The sequence below is a fragment of the Parasteatoda tepidariorum genome, chromosome 6 (genome assembly GCF_043381705.1).
Source record: "Parasteatoda tepidariorum isolate YZ-2023 chromosome 6, CAS_Ptep_4.0, whole genome shotgun sequence".
NCBI classification, from domain to species: Eukaryota; Metazoa; Arthropoda; class Arachnida; order Araneae; family Theridiidae; genus Parasteatoda; species Parasteatoda tepidariorum.
This window is the reverse complement of record NC_092209.1, coordinates 4749284-4773121: the sequence shown is the minus strand read 5'-3', so window position 1 is coordinate 4773121 and position 23838 is coordinate 4749284. Positions and strand designations below refer to the sequence as shown.

General features: G+C 35.1%; 2 protein-coding genes across 2 annotated transcripts in view; one reads left to right on the top strand and one right to left on the bottom strand.

Annotated features, from left to right (window-relative positions):
- The window catches only part of LOC107447629 (sorting nexin 1), a 31068-nt gene extending 25378 nt beyond the window's left edge, over window positions 1-5690 (bottom strand). Inside the window, exon 1 of the mRNA XM_071181931.1 lies at window positions 5588-5690. The gene's annotated coding sequence lies outside the window, so the exon portion shown is untranslated. The remainder of the gene's footprint in view (window positions 1-5587) is intronic.
- Window positions 732-23838, top strand: part of LOC107447621 (uncharacterized) — a gene marked incomplete at its 5' end in the record, with an annotated part of 50483 nt that continues 27376 nt past the window's right edge. The window contains 9 exon segments of the mRNA XM_016062573.3: window positions 732-830; window positions 7925-8023; window positions 10955-11065; window positions 11337-11447; window positions 13131-14054; window positions 15869-18099; window positions 19730-19880; window positions 21370-21561; window positions 23397-23508. Of these exon segments, the coding sequence (XP_015918059.3) occupies window positions 732-830; window positions 7925-8023; window positions 10955-11065; window positions 11337-11447; window positions 13131-14054; window positions 15869-18099; window positions 19730-19880; window positions 21370-21561; window positions 23397-23508 (4030 nt within the window).

Below are 23838 nucleotides of genomic sequence, written 5' to 3'. Positions count from 1 at the left end.
GGGGGCCCCAAGTACTTAAGGGTATATATATATATAATGCCCAAAAATGGGGCTATATATATACATAGCCCCATTTTTGGGATTACGACTATCAATATTCAACCCTGTTGCCTCGTAATTTTGAACTTAGCTCAGGAGACAAAGGACTCCCCCTGGATGAGGCGTCGTGACAATCTAGTCTTCGTGGAGGACATTTTAATGGAACTAGCCCGCACTTCCGTTAAACGGAGAAAAAAAACACGAACTCTCACGGTTAGCTCGACGACAATGAGATTCCAACTCGTGATCCATCTACTTCTGCATTAAAGCCAGTTGCAAGAGAAGATCATTCTTTGCCATCTAGTCCTCCTTCAGTTTCCCTTATTTACCGAAGAAGACCACCTAATTAATAGTTTTCTGCTTCCCATGTGGTAAATGAAAGAGAGTTGCTTTCTTTTTTTACTGGATCTGTGTTATCAGATCAGAACAGAATGATCTGTCTAATACTAATAATAATTTACGTCAGCGCTGTGGTTGGTGCGAGTCTGGAGCAGAATTAGTATTGACTAGCCACCACTCGCATTCGAACCTGGGTCACCTCATTTGGCGGATAATGCGTTATCCCCTGAGCCGACATGGTTCGACGTTAATATGGAAGAGCTTCTTATGAATCAAATCTCTTTCTAAATAATTGCGAGGAATTAAAAGTAGTATTTATATGAATAAAAATAGTATTTTTTATTAAATTTCAGGAGAGCTCTTCGTTACTATCAAAAGCTGTTTATGCGGGAAGCGATAAGGTAGTCGATGAATTACTTGAAAGAGGAGATGACGTCAATGTGCAAACTGAGGTACATTTAATTGTTCGAATACTTTACCATTCAGAATAATTTTATGCAGTGTAATGTACAATGTGCAAAAAAAGGACAATTTTGAATAACTTTTGATCTAATGATCGGATTTTCACATTCTAGGACCTAATGGCTAATGAAAAAATTTTGCATTTTTCGATCCATATAAAATTACTTTCCTTAAAATGATGCAAAAAACTGTATACCTAACAATTCAAATCTTTTTTTTGACCATTCCTAAATAAAATAATAGAGGAGAAGGTGTAAAAATGGGCACAGGTGTAAATATGGGCACCCCTTCCTAGTAGCTATGGGAGGTACTGAAGACTGGTGGCAAGGACTGTATATGGCGCCAGTTGCTAATATAAGATAGTACAGAGCAGTTGAAACCATTTTTTCAAGTAGTGTGGATGCAGCGTGAGTTATTGTGCAAATTGATGTTTATTCTGGTCTGCAAACTTTTGAGAGGTATATGAAATCGTTTTCTTTTCTTGCACTTATATTTAGTTAAAAATAATTTCACAATGATATCCGGAAAGCGGAGATCTTAAGCTATTTTTTGAAACCCACCTTTAGTCACGCACGCTTTTAGGTTACTTGTGATAGTGGCCATCCTTCTTAGGTGGGGTTGGTGTAAATATGGGCCCCCCATTTAAAGGGTGCCCATAATTACACCAACTTTTTTAGTGGAGTTTAGCACATCAGGCTCTAGTTATGCCAATTGATAAGGCAGCTGAAATACCTCAATGTTCCCCGGGAACTTCAAGTGCAACTTCTCCGTTCGACATATCTCCTGTTCCCAACATTAAGAAGATAATCACTACTCGTGGACGCAAAGCAGCAAGGTCCAGCCTCCTCACCGGATTACCATACAAGGATCAGTTGACCAAGACGCTTGACAAGTGCACTCAAGAAGGCGTCCTTAATTTTTCCCGGGGTAAGAGACCAGCCAGAGGGCAGTGTGGGAAGACGAAAGGCCTTCAAAAAAAGAAAATTCGGCCCACGCAACGATACGATTTATCATGGGACTCGATGACCCTCCTCTTATCTACAGCGATGATGATACGAATCTAATAAATGTCAACGGTGGGGATAAACCAGACTCAAGCGATGCAACTTGCAGTTTTTGTGATGGAAAGTTCTCTGAAGACACTCGAGGAGAGGTGTGGGTAAGATGCGTTATGTGCCAAACGTGGGCACTGTGCCGGGGGTGAAAGAGCCAGTTATGTTTGCGATTTCTGTAAATAATTTTTTTTCCTATAATAAATAAATTCTCTACCATTTTGTATTGTTTTATCCTGTTTTTAAACAATTTTTGGTGGCTTTTTTTAAGAGGGCCCATATTTACACCCCATTTTCACTGGTGCTTTTTTAAAAGATTTTTGAAAATCGTCGTTTTTGAAATTAAATAATTGATGTTAATCATTGTTTTGCCTTCTAGCATTTAGGAAACTTGTTATAGTTGTTAATGAAAGATAAAAATCTAGAAATTTTCAAATTGAAAGTAACTTTATCCAAAAAACAAAAGAGGGTGCCCATATTTACACCTTTTCCTCTAAATATTCACTGAAAATTATTTTTTGTATTGAGTCATCGTTGGATAAATGAATTTTATAATTGTTTGCAAGAATTTTTCAATTCGCTGAAAAAGTTCCCGAGATATGGGGAAATATGGAAAAAGTAATGAAAGTAGATGGAGTCCTAGAACGTGAAGATTCAATTATCAGGTCAAAAGTTATTCGAGGTGGTCCGTTTTTATGGTTCGTATTTATTTATTTTTGTGCACTGTACATTTACTAAAATTACACTGAAGAGCAAATTTTTTTTTATATCCTTCATGCCATTACTTGAATTTAAATCATTCGGGTGATTTCAAATCTGTAATTAGTTTTGTTCAGAAAGCTAGATATTTTTGAAAATGGCATTTTTGATTTAGTTTATTTTTTGTCTGAATGTACAGTGTGCAAAAAAATAAACGGACCACCCCGAATAACTTTTGATCGAATGATCGGATCTTCAATTTCTTGGACTCGTCTCAATGGTTCGAGGGGGTAACCTCGAATATGCTAATTAATAAGTGCAGATGATATTTTTAGTTGCGAAATCAAACACGAAAATGTTTTTTTTCTGAATAAACATACTTTTTTTGGTCGGATTTGTATTTTTGACTCCCAAAATTTAGGGGGCAGGAGCAATCTGGGAAATAGGATCCCCATAGTTTGGTCAAGAGAGTGATCCAAAGTTTAGGCTCCTTAATGTTAATTTTACTTTTTACTTTTTGCGAGAACTTTTTAAGCGAATTGAAAATTTTTACAGAACAGAATTATAAAATTCGTTTATCCAAAGATAATTCCATGCAAAAAAAAAAATTCGTAAATATTTTTAGTGCTTTATCATTTTATTTAATGATAATCGAAAAAATTTTAATGGTGAGGTACATAATTTTTTACACCATTTTAATATTTGTAATTTTACATAGCTAAATACCAAATTTGAGGGAAATCGTTCGAATAGTTCCTGAGAAAACAAATTATAAATATGGGACTTTTTTAACACCTTATACTTGGGGGGTTAGAAATTGGAATACGTCTAAAAATGTTTATTCAGAGAAAGTACGTTTTTGTGTGTAATTTCGCAACTTAAAATATCATCAGCTCTAATTAATTATCATATTCAAATTTACCCTTTCGACCTATTAAGTTTGGGTCCTAGAACGTGAAGATCCGGTCATTATATCAAAAGTTATTTCGGGTGGTCCGTTTTTTTGGTGCACTGTAAATGTTTATAAGAAACGTATTAATTTATATTCACATATATATCCTTGCATGATACTTTAAAAATATCTCATAAAACAAACACAAAAAAAGACTTTAATGTATCACATTATAAACTGAAATGTATTATCACCTTCTACCTACCACTTCCCCTGTAGCAGAGAAGTGGGGTATTCATTTGAGTGAATTAAAATAAAAGATCCTGATTACGATTATATTGAATTGCATAAAAACTATGTAGCTTTTAGCATATTTATAAAACTATGTAGCTCTTAGCATAGTTTTTAGCATGGAAACCGATATCATATTTGAAATCACGGTACGAAAATATTTATAATCCGTTAAAAAATCTCATGCAACATGGGGAAAAAAATTTCCCAGTGTTACCTAATAGTTACCTATTTCCCATCGAAGTGAAACGTAACTTTATAACAGTCGGTTTAGTGTTAGAGGAAAATCAAAAGTTTTCATTATCAACGTTTGATAAAAGGAATTTTCAATTGTGAAATAGTCTATACATTAATAACATTTGACAATAAGAATAGTAGTAGTCTCGTTTTTTCTGAAATTAGTTTTTTTTCGGAAAACTACAACTAATTTTTCAAAATTATGCTTTTAGTTTAGTTTATTTGAATGTTTATAAAGAACGGAGAGGCTAACATATACTTTTGTCTGTTCCTTCGAAAATAGCAAAAAAACATATTACCTTAACATATCGCACCCAGTTCCGTCTTTACGCGTGGGCAAAACCGGGAATTGCCCGGGGGCCCCAAGTACTTAAGGGGCCCTTGAGAATCATACTTTCGAAAAATTGTATTTTAAAAAGAAAAAGGAAGAAAAAATTGATTGCTTTATAAATTTTAAAAGAAATATATTCTGTTAAATAAATCTAATATATGAAGCATATTCGATTGGAATAAGCTAATGAATGAAACCTATTCTATTAAATAAATCTAATGAATGAAACCTATTTGATTGGATAAATCCATTCTAATGAATGTGTAATCATTTTTGTAATGCATGAATTATATTATGTAAGTACAGTACCAATAAACTACGTAAGTATTAAAGCGAAAGAATATATTATTGAATTGCATAAAATCTGTACCAAAACAGAGAAATCGACTGCCGATTTGAAATCAGCTATGCGAATATATCTAAGATTTATTTATAAGGTCTAATGTAGCAGAAAACAGAAAGAAAAAAAAATTGTACCCTAGCGTTATCTAAATACAAAATTCTGGGGGATATTTCCGTATCGTGATCTGTCGCTCTAACTGCAATCGCCAAGGTGCCAAATAGATCTTAAATATAAACTTGCAAATTTAAGAAGGAATTGAATAGATTTATTCTATCTATAATTCAATTTTAATTTTGTTTATTTTCATCTATCCTTAAACTTTCTTATCTTGCCCCTGCAACTTAATTTTCTTCTTAATTCAGTTTACCAAATTTATTTTTTATGTTATTCAACATAAATTTTTAAGTATTCACTAATTCATTAAATAATTATTTTTGCACCACTGACATGCGAAACTATTTTTGTACCTTGTTTACCTACATTTATTATGAAAGAGGATTAAGGGTCTGGAACCCAGGTACCTCAATAACATATAGCTTGATCAGCCACCGTGACTATAGATGTTTGCCTGGTGGTTACGAGTTGTACTGTTCGAGTTGGTCCCTTTCTGTGTTTTTTTTTTTTTTTTTCCACGGGCCGCTGCTCGGAAGTTGCACTTGGCGATTATTCTGCCGCAGATCACAATATACGGAAATCTTCCCAAATTCTACATTAAAAATTAAAAAAATTTTATTGCAGAATTTGGGGAGATAACAAAATATATGTACAAAAAAATATAAATATGTAAAAAAATATTTTTCTATTAAAATATATAAATGAAATATGTAAATCTATAAACAAAATAAACATTTGAAAACAACTTCATAAATTTAAGAGGAAAACACAAAAAGTTTTTTCTTTACCGGATTGTCTTCCCTGGTTTAGTACTATTTGGTATTCCAAAGTTGCGTTACAACAGTTAAGATCGACATTAGGAGAAGTATTGGCGTTTAAAAGATCGAATAAAAGACGCATATAACACGAGATCAATGGAAATCTATGTGACAGTCAACACACCGGAAATGATTTTGTGACATTTCAAGCAAAAGAAATAACTTTTCAGTAGCCTTGAAAGAAGTTAGTCACCAGCTTTCATTTTTTTTCCAGGTCGTAACTACCTTGCACTGATGCTGAATTACGATAGAAAAGCAAACGATTAAATTAGAAAAGCTTTTCGCAACAAGAAATGAGCTAATTTAACCGTAAAAAAAGGCCTCATTGTTTAACTAATACGTAATTTATATATTTTTGTATGTTCAAGTGTTGCTCATATTTCAAACTACATGTGACACAAATTATATGACTACATGTGTTTTTTTAGTAAAGACGAATTTTCGGCACAGGATAGGGTGAATAAGAATGATAAGATTTCCCATGTAGCATGATACGTAAATTAAACGTAAATTTTTAGAAAATCTGTTAAGTCAATACGTAGTCATTAAGTCAATTCGTAGGCTTAAATAATTAACCCCTTTTTATAACTAAACTTTTTAAAAAGCAAGCAAAAATAGTCAAATGTTTGCAAAAGCGTATATTGTATATAATATTAACAAAATGTATTTATCATTTTATTTCGGTAAGAATATTTTTGTATATTTTACGTAGTATTAATGAAATAAATTTACTATTAAGATTTATTAAAAATGCTTCCATGTATTTTACGTGAGTTGATAAAGCAAATTTCCATTTAAATTTCGATAAGGGTTCTGTAAATTTTACGTAATAATAAAAACAAATATAAATTCAACACGTAACAACACTTAAAAGAATATGGCTAAATTTTGTTACTCATGCAAATGCACAGCAATTGGAAAGTATGGATAGTTGTCCTGATAGTATAATCAGGAGAACAGTCTTGAAAGTTTGGGTCATTTAAAGTCAATTTCACGTTTGACAAAATTAAGCGAATCCAGAATTTTTTTTACTCAATTATGAGTTAAATTTATACAAAGTTAATTGCTTGTAAAATGTAGTTCTTGATAATGTCTTATTACTCTTAATTTAATATTTATTTATTTAATTAGAGCTGAAAAACTTTAAGTAAGTTACACGAATTTTTCCATCATTTTAAAGAATGTATTTTTAAATTACAAAATATCAGACTGAATAGTTTCTGAATTATCTAATTTTTTTAAAAAATCGTTATTTTTTAAATTTTTACTTCTTGAGAACTATTCGACCGATTTCGTTCAAATCATCGCTTTCATTATTCAATATTACATTCTTTAAAATTGTGTAAAAATTCGTTTAACTTAAAATTCAATATTTTTTCGATCCTTTTTAACTAAAAAGATAAAAAAAATACTAAATAAGTGTTAAAAATTATTCTTTGTTTGAAATTATCTTTGGATAAACTATTTTTATAATTGTGTGCAAAAACTTTTCGATTAGCTTCAAAAGTTCTCGAGATATGAATAAATTAATGCAGAAAGTGAAGGGCCCTAACTTTCGACAGTTTTCCTGGGTCCATATTTTCAAGATTTCGCCTACTCTATTTGTATTTCGATTGTCAAAAACCTAAATCCGTTGGAAAAAAATGTTATGCTTAATTAAGGAAGTTATATTTTTGTGTCAGGTCTCGTAAATTAATTAATAGTTAGCACGAATTAATCAACATACTCTAGGTCATCCTTTTGAAGCATTGAGATTGAGGAAAACTCTGTGAAAATCCGATCATTAGAACAAAAATTATTTAAAACGCTATCTTTTTTTTTACTTTGCGCTCAGTGCAGTGAGTGAAATTAACAAAAACGGAATATCTTAATAAATTTTAATTTATTATGATGTGATTTTCTGGTATTAATATGCATTCTTTGTGATTCGAGGACCTAATCTTAAATATGCTAATTAATTTGAGTTGATAATATTTTAAGTTAAGAAATCAGATGCGAAAATCGTACTTTCCTCGAATAAGCATACCTTGCTCTTGACGGACTTGGATTCTTGACCGCCAAAATATGGGGGGGGGGGAGGCAACCTCAATTCGAAAAATATGTTCATAACAGTTCAGTTTAAAAAAAATTTTTTTTTTTGCGTATTTCGCTTTATTCTGGAAAATTTTTGAAGTTCATAAGATTTTGAAGAATAATAGAAAACGTCAAAATATCCCATCCTTTATTTCTAAATTACTGGTTTATTATTACTCGGAGTTAAATTAAAGCTTGAAGTTTAATTTAAAAAGTTTGATTAATTTTTAATAGGATGGCAACAGTCCATTGATGATAGCTGTTGAAAGAGGAGATGCAGAAATCGTTCGCAAACTACTTCAGAATGGCGCTGATATAAAACTCGCCAACAAAGTAAGTGCGATTTTTCCGTTTTAACCCCTTCAGGACCATGATCACAAGAACAGTAGGGAATAAAAGTTTTAAGACGATAAGTTTTTCTGTAGTAACTTTTACTATAAGCAAAACTTCTTAAGGATATAAATTAGTAATTTGTAGCTTTAGTCATCCTACATGGAGGAGCAATTGTCATTAGACTTTAAAATTTTTAATTTAACGAACACCAAACGTTGATTTGAGAAATTTATACCAAAAGTTTTGAGGTAATTCTGTTTTTCTAAACTGTTATTGAAATTAATCACCTTAAGGTAAGAAGATACAGCAGATACTTCTTGCTATCAACAGGGGTCTGGAATTTGTTAGGCAAAATGTTCTCTCTTTTAAAGACCTTAGGATACTCTTTGATAGCCGTAGCTCCCTGCAACATCTGAACAACTGGACCCAAATTGGCGACAAAACCAGTATTTCCATCCTAAACAAATAAAAACTCTTGTTCCTTCAACATAACATTCACCTACAGTGGATTCCTTCTCACGTCGGTCTCTATGGCAACGATTTAGCGGACAGCCTGGCTAAAGAGGGTTGCAGCCAACAGCACCCTACCTCTTCTGATCTTACCTATCTTGAAATTTACTCCCTGAAGAAACCCCAGCTTCTCAGGGACTGGCTAATTCCCCCCAACCCCCATTGGTACAAGGGAAATAAGCCAGGAGTTTCTTTGACTCTTCCCTTTGAAAGGAGAGTCTGCACCACCCTCACCCGCCTAGCTAACCGGCCATCTAAAAGGTTTACTATAGCTCGTTCACCAGGAGTTGGCACTTGGCTCCGCCTTCATCACGTGGTATGCGACGATACTATTTCGCTATTTTTGGGAGAAGGTTGTGAGCAATCCTGAACAATGTTGCTATTTGGCGATCGTTTGGCAAAAATATTTATTTCGCAAACTTTATGTGTATTTTTTTAACAATGAATATTTCATAAATTTGATGATATTTTACACTATTTTTTATGATATTTCTTTCTTTTGAGTGAATAGTTTGTCCTTTATGAGACATTTCGCTGGGAGAACAACAGTTTTTAAATTTAAACTATATTTAATTAGCTAGTGTAACAAAAGGTATATTAGCAGATGATAAAGCAAAGTAAGTGAAAAAGAATTCACTTTCTGTGTTTGGCGCAAATTAAGGGTTGTCTCAATTTCAACAACGGAGATGTTTTTCCTCTTACTACCCCGCGCTGAAATGAACTCTGCGTCCGAGGAGGTGGAGCCAAGTCTCAACTCCTGGTGAACGAACTATATTTTCCGAAGGAACAAAAAACCTTCTCCCTTTGCTGTAAATGCCATCTACACCGGGCTTCCGTCGATCATATCCTGGACTATCTTGGTCTTCTCTGGGAAGACATCTACTCTTTTGGTCTTCGATTTCATTCAGATCAACGGAGAGGATAAGCAACAACAACAGTTACAGCAGATTATCAATTCTTTGTATGTCTTTTTGCTTCGATGATTGCGGTGCACAATCATTGCATGGAATTAACGAGGCCTTCTAGAGTGGACTTTCGCCTATTCCTACTGAACATTTTGAAAGATTTCTTCTACCCTTGAAGAATGCTTCCCATGTCCCAGTGCAGGTGGTTATACTATACACTATCTGTCCGAAATTATCCGGACACATAATGGTGTGGGGGTGTTTTTTGTGGTCCAGTGATTGGAAACATGAACTCTGAGATGTACACTATCTGGCCATTAATGACCGGACACCCCTCATTTCGGATACATGAGGTGCTAGTATCAAGTCAGTTGGGCGTAGCGCTGCCACGCGCCCGAATTACAGCTTTAGCCCTTCTAGGAAGGCTATCCACTAGGTGTTGGTACACGGCGGCAGGTATTGCCCGCAATTTCTCCTGTAACATGGCGAAGAGTTGAGTGGTGGTTTTGGGGCGTTGTGGTCTGGCCCTCAACCAGCGCTCCAACTCATCCCAGAGATGCTCAATTGGATTGATGTCGGGACTTTGGGATGGCCAGTCAAGCTCTTGCACCCCCATTTCATCAAACCAGTCCATGATGGCATGTGCTTTATGAATGGCAGCGTTATCGTGTTGAAACACAAACGGCCCCTTTACCGAACTGTTGCCACAGGGTGGGAAGTGCCGAATTGTCCAGGATGTCTCTACACCCTTCTGCGTTCAGGGTTCCACGCACTAACACCGAGGGTCCAAGGCCAAACCATGAGAAACAGGACCACACCATAATTCCTCCACCACCGAATTTCACAGTGTCCGGTCATTAATGGCTAGATAGTGTATGTAGACAATGCTGCACACTCAACTCTGTGGCAATATTTCAAGAAAGGCCCATTTCTCCTCCAGCAGGATAACTGCTCCATTCGCACATCGAGGTTTGCATGGATGTGGTTTGACGAAAATTGGATTGGTCTTCTCAAAGCTCCGATATAAATCCCATAAAATACCTTTGGGACGCATTAGAGAGCAGATTACGTAGCCAGTCAAATCGACCAACCTCACAGCAAAGCACTCACTTCAGCTATTATGGAAGTCTGGAAATCAATTATTATGATCACCTGCATCAAAAACTGTTGGAAAGTCTTCCCAGGCGTGTGCAGGCAGTCATCGATGCAAAAGGGGGACCAACATCATTGAAAAGTGGTTATCTAAAAAAGATTAAAATCTAATTTATTTTTTTTTTATTTCAGCAACCGTTTTAAATGTTATGATAAGTTTATTTCATTAAACAATATGTTATGGTCATGAGAAAACATATTTTCCGTAATGCTAATGGGATAATATGCATTTTGCTTTCACCTGATCTATTATTTTATTGAGAGAAACTGTTAATATGAATAAACACGAATTCGTTACCAAGTTTTCATTTCTGATCACAATGAATCATATCAGTTGGTTCATTCATGTTTTTTATATTTTTAGCATGGCATGAATCCTTTGATGGTGGCTATTTCGAAGAATGATAATCATATTTTTCGCGTCCTTTGGGAATATGCTGATGTGAATGCGAAACACTTGTTAAATCAAGAATCGGTAAGAAAATGAATATATATTAAATATCAAAATAAATATGTACATAATCGAATGTTAATCAGTTACATCAAAAATCGAAAACATCATTTTAAAAAAAAAATTTTTTTTCAAATCGAAGCTTTGTGAACATTTTTTGCTTACTGACTTAATGCTGCAACAGAGCAAAATATTTAAAATAATACATGCATTAAAAGAAAAAAAAAGCATAGGGAAATTGTCTACGCATTATTATTTCATCTAATAACTTAAAGTCGGTTTATTTCCTTCCTAGGTAGGAGCTACTGTTTTGTGTTTAGCCTTCAAACAAGAACGCCTGGATGTCGACGTCATCAGATTGTTGTTATCGAAATTAAGTTTTGAAGATAGAGATTTATACGTAAAGGTATTTATGTCAAAAAGCTTTTTTTTTTTTTAAATAAATGCAATAATTTCATTAATCAAATGCAATGGTTATTCTATAAAAACTGAGAGTTTTTTTTTTTATTACGCAGTCGCAACACCGGAAATTAAAAATATTAATTTGCGGGTGTTTTTTTTGGTTTTCAAAATGTTAACTGGATGTTTACAAACAATCTAAATGAAGTAAGCAGTGGAATAGTTTAACGAAGACCGATACCACGCAGTCTCGGTCTCTACATCAAAGTGGCCACCCATCCGCTCGCTGACCGCAGCAAGTGATGCTTGACTTCCGAGTTCTACTGGGAACCGTGTCTTTACGATCAGCCCACTGCGGGATAGCTTTGTTTCTGATCAGTAAGAATATGTTTATGTCATATAGTGTGACATGTAACAAGAGGGAGAAGGAGATGCGGGGAAGTGTGATTGAATGGGAAGAGAGTGGTCAAAAGTATTGAAAGAAAGTATAACATCGCTTTTAACACCCGTATTCACCACGCCGAGTTAAATTCAAGAGTAACTCGGGGATCGGAATATCCACGGTTCAGAGTTACTCTCGGATTAACCCTCGCTTTTTATTCTCCAACCGTTTTCAACAGAGGATTTCACAACTCGAGTTTAACTCTTGCAGGAAATATAACGAGGCCTTTGATTGGGCAAGGTAAAACCATCTGACTTTGTATATAATATAAACACGTGCATAAACAAATTAGCGTGAGTATCGCTAATTTAAGTGGAGAGGTTTTAAGAAACGATATCTTTCAAAAAAGTCTATTTCATCTAACTCTTCTTAGGTCATTATTTCTGATAGTTGGGACATATCTTTCCCTTCTTTCAACAGTTTCAAGATCTTCAAGCTCAAACGCAGTGATAGAATCCTCCATCTTTTTTGTTTACAAGCTCCTCGTCAATAGGTTACCCTCCAATAACACGGCAAAAACGGAGGGTTACCCGGAGAGTCAGAACTGTTGATGAAATCTGCGAGTTTGGCGAAATTTCGGCTGGAGAATAACGTTTCGCACTAAACTCGTGATTTTACTCTTACTCATAGATTACCCGGAGGTAATCTGTGTTGGTGAATACGGACGTAACTGGCCTAGAGGGCTATTTTTTAAGATAAAGTCCAAAACAAAAAAGCTGTCCACCTGGTACAAATTAATATACATAATCACCATTATTGCATTGATGTAAAAAGGTGTATTTACGAGAAAACAGGTATTAAATTAAGTAGGTTTTTCCTTCCGCAATTCAGCATTTACCATTTAACCCTTTCAGCACCGGGAAAATAAGAAATAAGATCTTGTTCAAGCGAGAGTATACGTCAGAAAGAGTACGAATACGTAATAATGCGAGCTGTAATAAGAGAGAACCCTATCGGAATCACGTCCGCGTGATTTTGGACCTCTAGAGTCACAAAGGCTCGTTTTGTATAAGATATTGTTGGCCGTAGCGGAAGAGTCACGTAATCACGGTCCTGAAGGGGTTAAAAAGTCTCTCTGTTCTGACTTCAGATCCAGATATAATTATTAATCTTTTATGCTGGACAGAGCTGGCTTGTTTCTACAAAATGAATGCTAGAAGTAAATTACCTTTGTCAAAACTTTTTTCTTTTTCTATTCTCTTAAATGGTAGTTATACGCAAATGGGTTCATCTCTTGAAATTTTTCAGCGGCGGATTGAGCTGTTAGAGACTCCCAGACCGAAGACCTACCAAGAGATGGTGAAATTTTATAAAGAAATACTCTTTCGAGTGATGTACCAAATTAAAAGAATCTTCCAAGATGGACTAGAGCTTTTGCATAAACACCAGTTCTTCTTTGGATTGATGAAGTGTGCCCAATCTCACCAATGGGACACGGACCTCTTACGACTCTCATTCCATCTATCTGCCTGCATCATGTACGAAGATGCTGCTCTGCCCAGAGACCTCGTGGAACAAATTGCTGAGCAGTATGTTTCGGCAAAGGGACCACACTTTTCACTCAGAATAATGCTGTCGAAACTCGCCAAAGAGATGCCTGACGTCAGGGGTGCTGCGTTCCTGCCTATACACGCTTGTGCAAACTGCACATCCGGAAAGCACTGGCTTACTGAGAACTATGTCGAGGTGCATCGATTTGTGGAAGATTTCAGAACACTTCGCTGCACCTTGAAGTATTGGGTGAAGGATGAAAGCGAAAGAGCAGCCATCGTGTTTCACAAGTTCGAAAATATAATGATTGAAGTAGGTGCTGGATCGCAGTGTTTAAAGAGAGTGACTGCCTTTCCTAAACCAAAAGTCGACAAAGAAGCCAAATCTGGCGACAGTTCTCCTTCTAAGAGTGTAAGAAGACATTCTTCGGATGATCAAAAGTCTATGCTTCCGGTTAAAATGAAATTAAGCGGGGTGAAAACGTCGCCAAAAAACATAACCTTCTATTCTAAACTTTCCCCGAGAACTGAAAAGATACTTCGATATGGAACATTGAGAAATGCATCTTCATCTGGCGATATTCTACACCACCAAACAGGATACGCAGATGCGCTGAAAAAGAATATGAGTTATCAAAGCAAGACACTATTTTTTAGGAATCATGAAAGATTTAATACTCAGGTAATTCCATTCATTACAAATCCTGAAATAGATCCGTGATGGTTTATGGATGGTAATATAGCGTTCGCCTTCCAACCAGGTGAACAGGGTTCGAATCTCAGTGATGGCTGGTCTCATACGAATTCCGTATCAGGCTTGCACCGACCACAGTGTTGACGTAAAATATCCTCAGTGGTATACGCATCATGGGTTAGAGTCATCTTGCTGTCAGGCTAACTGTGGGAGGTTTTCGTAGTTTCCCTCTCCATGTAACGCTGTTGTTGTTCACTTACGTCGCACTAAGAATCTAGGAATTTGCTTGTCTTTTTGGTTAGGTTCAAAATAACAAGAATACAGAATTAAGCATAAATAGAAAAAAAGTCAATTTGAGCCGGGTGTTATTAAAAAAATTCCCTTAAACCAAAAGTATACCTTCAGGTACCCATAGAAATACAACTACAGAGTTGAAACTTGTGGCGCTGCAAAAGACATTTCTATTAGTGAGTTTTATGCGAGATTTTTTTTATTCGTTTGTTTATTTTGAAATTTTAAATTATTTGACAAAAATTGCAATTTTGAGTGCTTTCTTCGGGAATTTTGTATAATTTTTTTAATTGAATAAAGACTATTTATTAGAATATTCTTTATTCGTTTTTTTTTATTGGAAAATTTATTAGAATATTATTAATTTTACATGCTTGCGCTCAAATTTATGGCAAAAGTAAAATAAAAAAAGTGTATAAATAAAGCGACAGAGGAGGAGAAGACGATTAGTTGTTGTGCTAGGGGTAAAACTCTCAATTTTTATATTAAATCCTTAAAAAATATCAATCTTAACAGAAAAATATAAAAACCAATTCCAATTTAAACTGTGACATTTGATATAATATAAGGCTATCGTTAGCTCGTATAAAACTACTTATTTTTACATTTATCTTTTTTTTATAACATTTGATTACACTTAGTTTCTTTTCCCTTTGTGGGCCAGACATTTTTGGATTTTGAATATTTTCACCTCGATTCTCGCTAGTCTATTTTTGTCGAATATGCAAGTTTAAAAATGTTATATATTACAGGGGGTCGCATGTATGTTGCACCTAACTTCTAGAGCAGTTAGGACACAGCATCGTGATAAAAACTGCATAGGAACCTATACAGGGAAATGTCGTCTTACGCCTCTAGAGGGGCTCCTTCTATTATTTCGAGAGCTTCTGGGTAGGTTATAATAGGATAGGATAGGTAGGTACTTTATTTAGGTCACACTAGAGCAGCACAATGGGGCTATGGGGGATATTGGTGATGGTCTGGGAAATATCCCCGAGAATGATCTGAACACATGTCATCACAATTTTGATCCTCTGAAAAGGGGATGGCTCCCTTGCTTTGGTAGCCAGACGACCCGGTTGTGAAGTCGAGCACTTTACGATGAAACAGTTTAACGAGGACCGATACCACGCATCCTCGGTCCCTACAAAGGCAGATCAAAGTGGTGACGTGACCCACTCCTTACTGACAGCAGCCAGTCATGGTTGACTTCGGTGTTCTACTGGGAATCGTGTCTTTACGATCACATCATCGTGATACTGTCACTGCGGGACAGGTTATAATAGGGGAGTGTCCGTAGCCGCATTTAAGTAGTTGTAAACAGAAGAAAATATCCCTTCAGTTAAAAATATTGCCACGCTTTTCCTAATGGCAGTCTTTCCATGTTTATTGCGACTTAAAAATTCGTGCGTTGCTGTAAAAAAGACTACTTTTAGCTTTATTTTCTTGTTTTTATCAACCTTCAGTTTTCAAAAGTTATGTATAACAATTATACGCATTTCTCTCATTAGGATTTTCGTAGCAATTCTTCTACTGATGCCAAAAATAAAACCGGTACCGAATGTCCGAGTCAAAATTCCTCCTTTGAAAGTTTCTTAGATGATGAGCATAGAATTCCGAAGATTCTGCCAAAAGAAATAAACAAAAGTAAATCGCTTGAAAAGATCTGCAGAGAAAACCATGCTGTTGCCACTCTCACACTCTGTGATACGAAACTAAGAGTGGTTGGAGATGAAAAAAATAATTCGAATCATTTGATTGCTAAAGCCACTCACTATATTCCCGTTTCGACGATGTTTTTCTTCGCAAACAGATACTACACCAACGTTTCCATGGGTACCTTAGTTTCGAAAAAGGAATCATCCGCAGAAAACTTCAACCAGCAATGTGTTTTGAGTGAATCGAAAAATGCAGATTCTCCGATTAAGGTACTTGATTCTCCTCAAAAAGTAAGAAAAAATGATAATGAAGTCTTAGAAAAATATCCATCTGGTGAGGTTGAAGCTGAATGTGAGAAAGTGGAGAAGTCGAAGTCAAATTCAAATTTCGAGGTACGTAACTCACCAAATGCTGAGGAATTGGCAACTGTGTCACATAATGGAACCAGATTAAAATCTAAGAGCAAGAAAATGTCGGTGCTGGAGCTACTTGAGCGAGCAAGAATGATGAGTGCAGGTTCTCAAAAGCATCAAAATGAAGATTGCACTCAAACCTCAACTGTTTCTTCTGGCACAGCTAGGAGCAGAACTTATTCTGAGGTAGCGAAAGGAGACAATGAGCCGAAATCAGTCAGTTCAAGGAACAATGTGATGAGGTTTGCTGAAAACTTTCGTAATTGGGTTTCATCAGCTGTGGTTAAAACTCGTTCACCTTCAATCAGAGTTGTGGAAGAAGTTGATGATTTTAGTAGTTCGGGACCAACGTGCACAAGCAGTGAGATTACCCATGAAAAAGGCAAAACTGGTGACTGTGACAACCTATCGTCGACTGAAAAAGCAAATAAAAATGACGATGAGAATACATTTGATTGCTGCCCCTCTTCAAATCTTGAAGACAAAATTTTAGAAAAAAATTGCGAACTAAACGATGTAAACACAAGCTTTGAAGAAATCGTAAACTCTGATGGCAATCTTAATGACGTGAATAACGAAAAGAACAATTCGAGTGATACGTTTTCAACGGAATCGGATTCAGAAGTAACACGCACTGCACTTGACGAATCACAATTTACGAACTACGCAAAGAAACTAGATGCCGTAGCTGATGAGGAGAAAAACAGTGTAGCAAAAGCAAATCTCTGCATTGAGTGTTTTTTCAACAAAAATGCTTGTAAAAGAAACGAACTTATAATCACAAGTTCAGACGATAATGCTTGCCAACTATCCACGGAAATTAAAAAATCAGTGCATGCCACTAAAGCGGTTATATCCCCCAAACCGACAAGTTTGCCTCTTCTCAATAAATTAAGAGTTAAAACAGTCGAAGCAGTGAAAACGCGTCTGAAGTCTGCTGAAAACAACATATCGCCATTGTCTGTTTCTCAATTAAAGTTGCTCAGTTTGCGAAAATCCTTGTCACTGTATCAGCGCTTCTTTCACAGCAAGATGGAGACCACTATCTGTGACGCTTGTTCAAAAAGTATCAATTTCCCTTTTTGCCGCGAAGTTTCTGAAAACTCATTACTGCGTCTGTTCGATAACGAGAAGTCTTTTCCACAAAGTTCCAAACAAAAAGGATGCAGCTGGGACAAAAACCTCTCCAAGAACAGAGGAAGGGTGATGAATAAGGAACACATGGATCGCCAAATGATCACATTGCAAGCAGATGTGAAGAAATTGGTTCTAAATGAAGTGATCAAAAATCAAAAAAATGCACTTTTGGGGAAACGTATTAAGCATGTCTCGCCCAATCCGGAAATGGCTGTCGGAAGACGAAGAAGAGTTGCAAGGGACAGAATAATTGGAAAACGGAGAGGGGTGTTTCCTGATGAGGAAAATGCCAAATCGAATTTCGAGACTATTGATGATTCGAATTATTTTCAGTGGGGCTATATTCCGGAATCGGTGAATCTTGATAAACGCAGTAAATGGTATCATATCTTGAAAGACATTCATTCCTGCATTCCTTTATCCTACCATCTACTCTCACTGACAAAAGCTGAAAAAGTAACATTCCATACCGCAGTTATTCCAGACGGAAAAGTGGTCTTTAGTTCTAAAGTGGAATATACTCTAAGTGAAGGGTATGTATTTAGATCTTTATAACCTTTTAACGGTCAAGTTATTTTGATGATTTGGGTACATAAGTTTTCATATTTTTATTGCGAGAATCAAGCGTTTTAGTACAAAATAAAATATACTTAGTAGTTAAAAATTGACATTTTGGATTACACGCATAAAAATGTTAAGGTTTGGTAGCCACTGCATATTTGCTTGAGGCGGCTGCCACTCAGCGTGGCAGTGGTAAAGATCGCTTTTAGTGGAGCATTATTTTCTAAAAATTTAAATTATTCGGGTATAAAACAATACGATGCTCTAAAACAAGTTCCCCGAATAATACTTGGGCGTGACATTTTGGAACACCAAAGCTATGCCCGAGATTATTTAGGGCATGACGAAAGATTAATATAAAGTTATTAAGTATCATTACTTTCACATTTATCTTCTATCACTAGCCACGCTCTTTCCATTGACGTATAGCAAAATTAGGAAATTTTACTACAAGCTAGTTGTTAGCTGCAGCCTTTTTAAGAGGGATCATTTTTTGAAACGAGTGGTCATATTTTCAAAAATTGAAATTTTTAAATTATCGTATTCAATTACCAAATCTCGTGGAAGAAATCAGTAATCCAGTTTCTGATCGCCAGCACTCTAACACTTCAAACTTCTTCAGGCTTCCTTCCAGTAAGGCAGTTAGCACAAGTGGGGCAATAGATTTTCAGCATTGGGACGCCTTGGATAGGCAAACAGATTCGGATTTAGCGGCTGTGGCCTAACTTAACACAAAACTTCCGCTCATCCACTCAATGGCTCCGGCCCCTAGCTCATTCACTCAGCGGCTCCGGCTTTAGTTCATCATCCTCTCAGTCATTCTTCACCATCTTTTATCCTCGTGTCAGCAAGGCGAAAGAATCTCGGACTGACCCGTTTCCTCCCACGAGGAGTAGCGCAGCACCAATGAACGTCACAAAAAATAGTCCAACGATAAAAACAGTCATGAATTAAATATTACTCTATAAAAGTGATAAAACAACACTAATTAAATATAAATTAACTCAAATACAGATAATTCAACTAAAAATTTCATTTAAAAAGACAATTGAAATTTACGATAAATATCAATATTGTGATTCCATTTAAAACTTATAATAGTGGTGCCAACTGGACACAAATCATGTTATACACGATTAAAGCTCACAAAAATTCGAAAATAAGCAGAGCCAACCAGTGTAGCCATCTGTTGAGGAAATGAGTGAACTATTTCCGCTGAAAAAGTAAACCCATCTTTAAAATTATTTATAAAAAAAAAAAAAATACATTTCTATTTATTACATAAAATATGGTCAACATTACAAGCTTCATTTCTGAAATGACGAAAAATGTTAAGAAATAAGCGTGAAATAAAGGTTTTTTTTAGAATATTATGAAATATTCTTAATAATTCCATGCGTATTGAAAGGAATTAACAATAGTTTGCTGTTCCGGTAACGGGTTAAACCTAAGTTTCTGATGGGCACTAGTGGAGCCTTATGAATCCCATGAATCCCGCTGCTCCATAACAGGCTGTTGTGGAAATACCTTTTAGATTAAGATGGTATACTAGTTGGCACTTGATTTTTTAAAAAAGCAAAAGAACATTTTTTTTCTTTACAGCGGTTTTGGAACATATTTAGGGTTGCTTGATGTGTGTGGAGATCCTATAGTTGTTCGAGAGTACAGCAGTTCGAATATTTCGAGAAAAGAAAGTATCAGAGCTTTGTCGAATAAACGTAATTTGAAACACAAGAATATTGTAAACTTCTATGTACGTATGTATTTTATTGTCGTAGTTTTTTAATACAAGAACGTGTTTCATATGAGACATTCACGTACCCTTATGTTATTAGTAGTTTAAGAAAATATTTTTCTTAGTATTAGGTTATTAGGTATTTTACTTAGGTCGCACTATAGCTGTACAATAGGCTATTGGCGACGGTTTGGGAAACATCCCTGAGGATGATCCAAAAGACATTCCATCAAAATTTTGATCCTCTGCAGAGGGGATTCTTAGTATTAGCAAAAGTAATGTTATGTGCTTAGGCTCTTACCGTCGTTTGGTGTATAAGGCTTACTTCATCGGCCTTTGGCTAGGCTTGCTCTAATCCTTTAAATTTTGCTCTTTTTAAAAGAAATATATACTTCACCATTTTTCGTTTCCAAGTGATTTTTGAACTTTATTTCATACCATCAGGAGCCCAAGAAAGAGAATTTTCTCCTGGAATTATCTTGGAACTTCCATTTTCACATTCTCATATTCATATAATCTGCAATTGTATTGAATCATCCGGAAAATTTATGTCGATTTTCATTAGGCAGGACTCCCAAAGATTCATCAAAATTATTCAAGTGGTAACAAGTTAAGCATCAAGACAGGTTGAAGTATTCCTAATTTCGCAACCATTTCAATCTAATAAATAGAGCCGTGGTGGCTCAGGGGATAGTATCGCAGGATTCGATCGGATCATCGTGACTTTCAATTTTCAAATCAGCGTTGTCAGTTTCATATGGGCCATGGAGGGAAAATCATGCGATCACGGCCCTTAGGGGATACCGTAGCTCTTATGAAAAATATCTCTGGTTATTCAATGTTTTCCATATATATATATATATACACAAATTAACATGAAAAACATGAATAAAATAAAAATAAAAAACTAAATGGTAGAGAAACAAGAATGGTATAAGCAAATAGTCGTTGTCAAGACACATCTAATTGCCATAAATAATGCGATATTTCTGAATAAAGAATAATTATCCTAAGATAAAAATTATTCTTTATATGTGTCGATATCGCAAAAACCTTATTTTGAAAAAAATCATGAAATAAAAGAAAAATGTAATAGGAAATCAAACTTACCGGCGTGAATTAAAACGCGGTTTAGGTTTAAAAGTACAATAATAAAACAGTTAACAAAAATCGCGAAGATGTAAAATATTGCTTATAGCTTGAATCGAATATAATAAAATTAAAAAAACATTTGATCGAAGAAGAAGAAAAAAATGTTTAGGTAAAATATTAGTGCTGCCATCTATGAGAAACAATTAGTAAAAAGGTAATAAACCCTTTCTTTCCTTCAAAACTAATTTCAGATTTGAAATCTCCACACCCGAATAAAATATTTGTATAAATGCAATAAAAGAGTTTCTTTTAAGAGTAATGCATCAGTTTTTCAACTAGAAAATTGAAACTTTAATAAATAATTTTTAAATTTTTGGATTATTATAAATGTTGTTAAATACATTCTTCTCCTTAGGGATCTGTGCTTGTGAACTCAAAGGTTTTTTCCGTAACTGAGTTATGCGAGTTTAACCTCTCTCAGTTCGTAAAAGAAATGAAAAGATTTAGAGGATATATTCCTACAACTGTTGTTTTAAGACTTATTTCGGATCTTCTTGAAGGAATTAGCTATCTGCACAGAATGCAAATCATCCACGGATTCTTAAAAGTTAGTTTTCAATTATTAATAAACGATTTATTTACTTATTGACACAATATACGTTTGCAGGCTTTGTGTGCCCAACTAAGTCTTATAAACTTTTGTCTAGTAGAAGCACAGATGGCACAATACAGAGAAGACAGTACGAAGATACATCCAGGATAATAGCGGTACTCGAACCCGCTACCTCCACGCTTCGCATAGCGCTTGAGGGGTTATACAGCTTGGCAAGGAAGGACCTTTATAAACGATTTAATAGCCGGGAATTAAAACGATGAATTGGCAGGGATTGCCTGGCTATAATAAAAGAGATAAAAGAAATATAGATAGCTAATGATATGAAAGAAATTAAAAATTTACTCGAATTGTGTGTTTGTAATAATCTTGGCTTGATCGGTCACCGGTGACCCCCGTGGCGCTACGAACAAACTCAATGCCGGTCACCGATGACCCCCCATGGCATTCAACGTGTTAATAATAAAAATGTGGTGGGAAAATAATGATATTTTTCTCCTATTTTTTAATGAAATGCATACCTGTCAACTTTTTCGCTTTTTGAAAAAGCGTTTTCCTTGTAGTAGGATGAGGGGATAAAATTGAAATTGTGTGTTCGTAAAAAATTGAGCCAACAATTAAGAACACTATCAGAGAGCCTATTTAATAATATATTTAAATTATTCAAATTTAATGGTTGGTAGAATCATTTTATAACCGTTCTCATTTAATGTGATACTGAATAAAATGTAATACTATAAATTTTGCAACTACATTAAATATTAAAAAAAGTCTTCCGGAAAAACCGGAAGATTTGGCAAGCATGGAAATGCAACGTCTTAACTCTTACAGCTTATTGATTAACAATATTTAATTCTAAAACTGACAATTGTGTTATTCTCTAATTAAAGTGAAACCGAATGATAAATATTTTGTCAGCTTTAAATTAAATAAAAACTTTTGTTTGTTACTTTTAAATAAATTGGCTATATATAATTAAAACTTTATGAAACGTTCTTGTCACATTCGAACCAACGCTCTAAAAACAGTACCTATAATTGCATTACAGGTCGAATAACACTGAACCATTTTATAACCGTCGTTGAACAGCTAACCCAATTTTGGGTTTATGATTACTAATGTTCAACTCCGTAACCTTGTAATTTTGAACATGATCCAGAAGACAAGGGAACTCCTGGATCAAGTATTTGGAGAAATTTGCCTTTGTGGAGGACTTTTTGATAGCATTTACGTTACATGGAGAGGAAAACAACGAAATCCTCCCACGGTTAGCATCACGTCAAGGGGACTTTAACCCATGATCTGTCTACCACTGAGGATGTTTAATGTCAGCACTATGGTCAGCGTGAGCCGGGTGCAGAATTCGTATCAACCAACCATAGCTGGAATTCGAACCCTGTTCACTTCATTTGAAGGCGAGTGTTCTATCCCCTGAGCAACCATGGTTCAAAACTGAACTAATGTTGCCATTAACATTTTGCCTTTTATCTCCTTCATATAATTGATGCATAGCTCAGGTACCTCACGAATGTAGAACACGCTATTCAAAACAAAGGTACATAAAGTTTTTTTAATCAATTGAAGTACTTTTATCAAATTACTTTTACAAATCAAATTACATTTACAAATAACTTTTTTTATCAAAGTAATTTGTTATACTTTTGAATTTCTTCAAATGTATAATTGCCAATGGTAGTAGACCAGTAGTCGCGGATGGCAGGTAGAAGTTACGCGATCTGATTCATAATCATATTTATCTTCATGTTTTTACCATGGATCCAAAATATTTCAATTTTTGAAGCTTTTCTTTTTTCTTTCACTCTTTGTAGCCGAGTAATGTAATGGTAACTATGGATTGCAGACTGAAACTAACGGATTGTTTCCTCCTGGATGTGGTACCTTTGGTTTGGGGATTGCAGTATCGAGAATTGAAGAACCAGCGTAAGTTTTCGTCTTCCTAACAAATTATGCAATGAAACCTGTTAAGTTGAACTTATCTGTTAATTCAACTCCTTACTAAGTTCAAAATAATGATCAAGGTAAACAAAAAACTGCCCAAAACAAGTGAATTCTCTCTAAGTAAGAAGACTACTTGTTTAAGTGGACAATTGAATAGTAGTCCCGACAATAATCAACTTACATAGGTTTCACTTTACTGTTAATAGAAATCCTGTCGCTGATTGGAGACATTTTGCATTTTCTTTTACTATTCCGTAGAATCATATTTCTAAGGAAACAAAGCATTCGCTATTTGAGGAATCCTTATCGTGG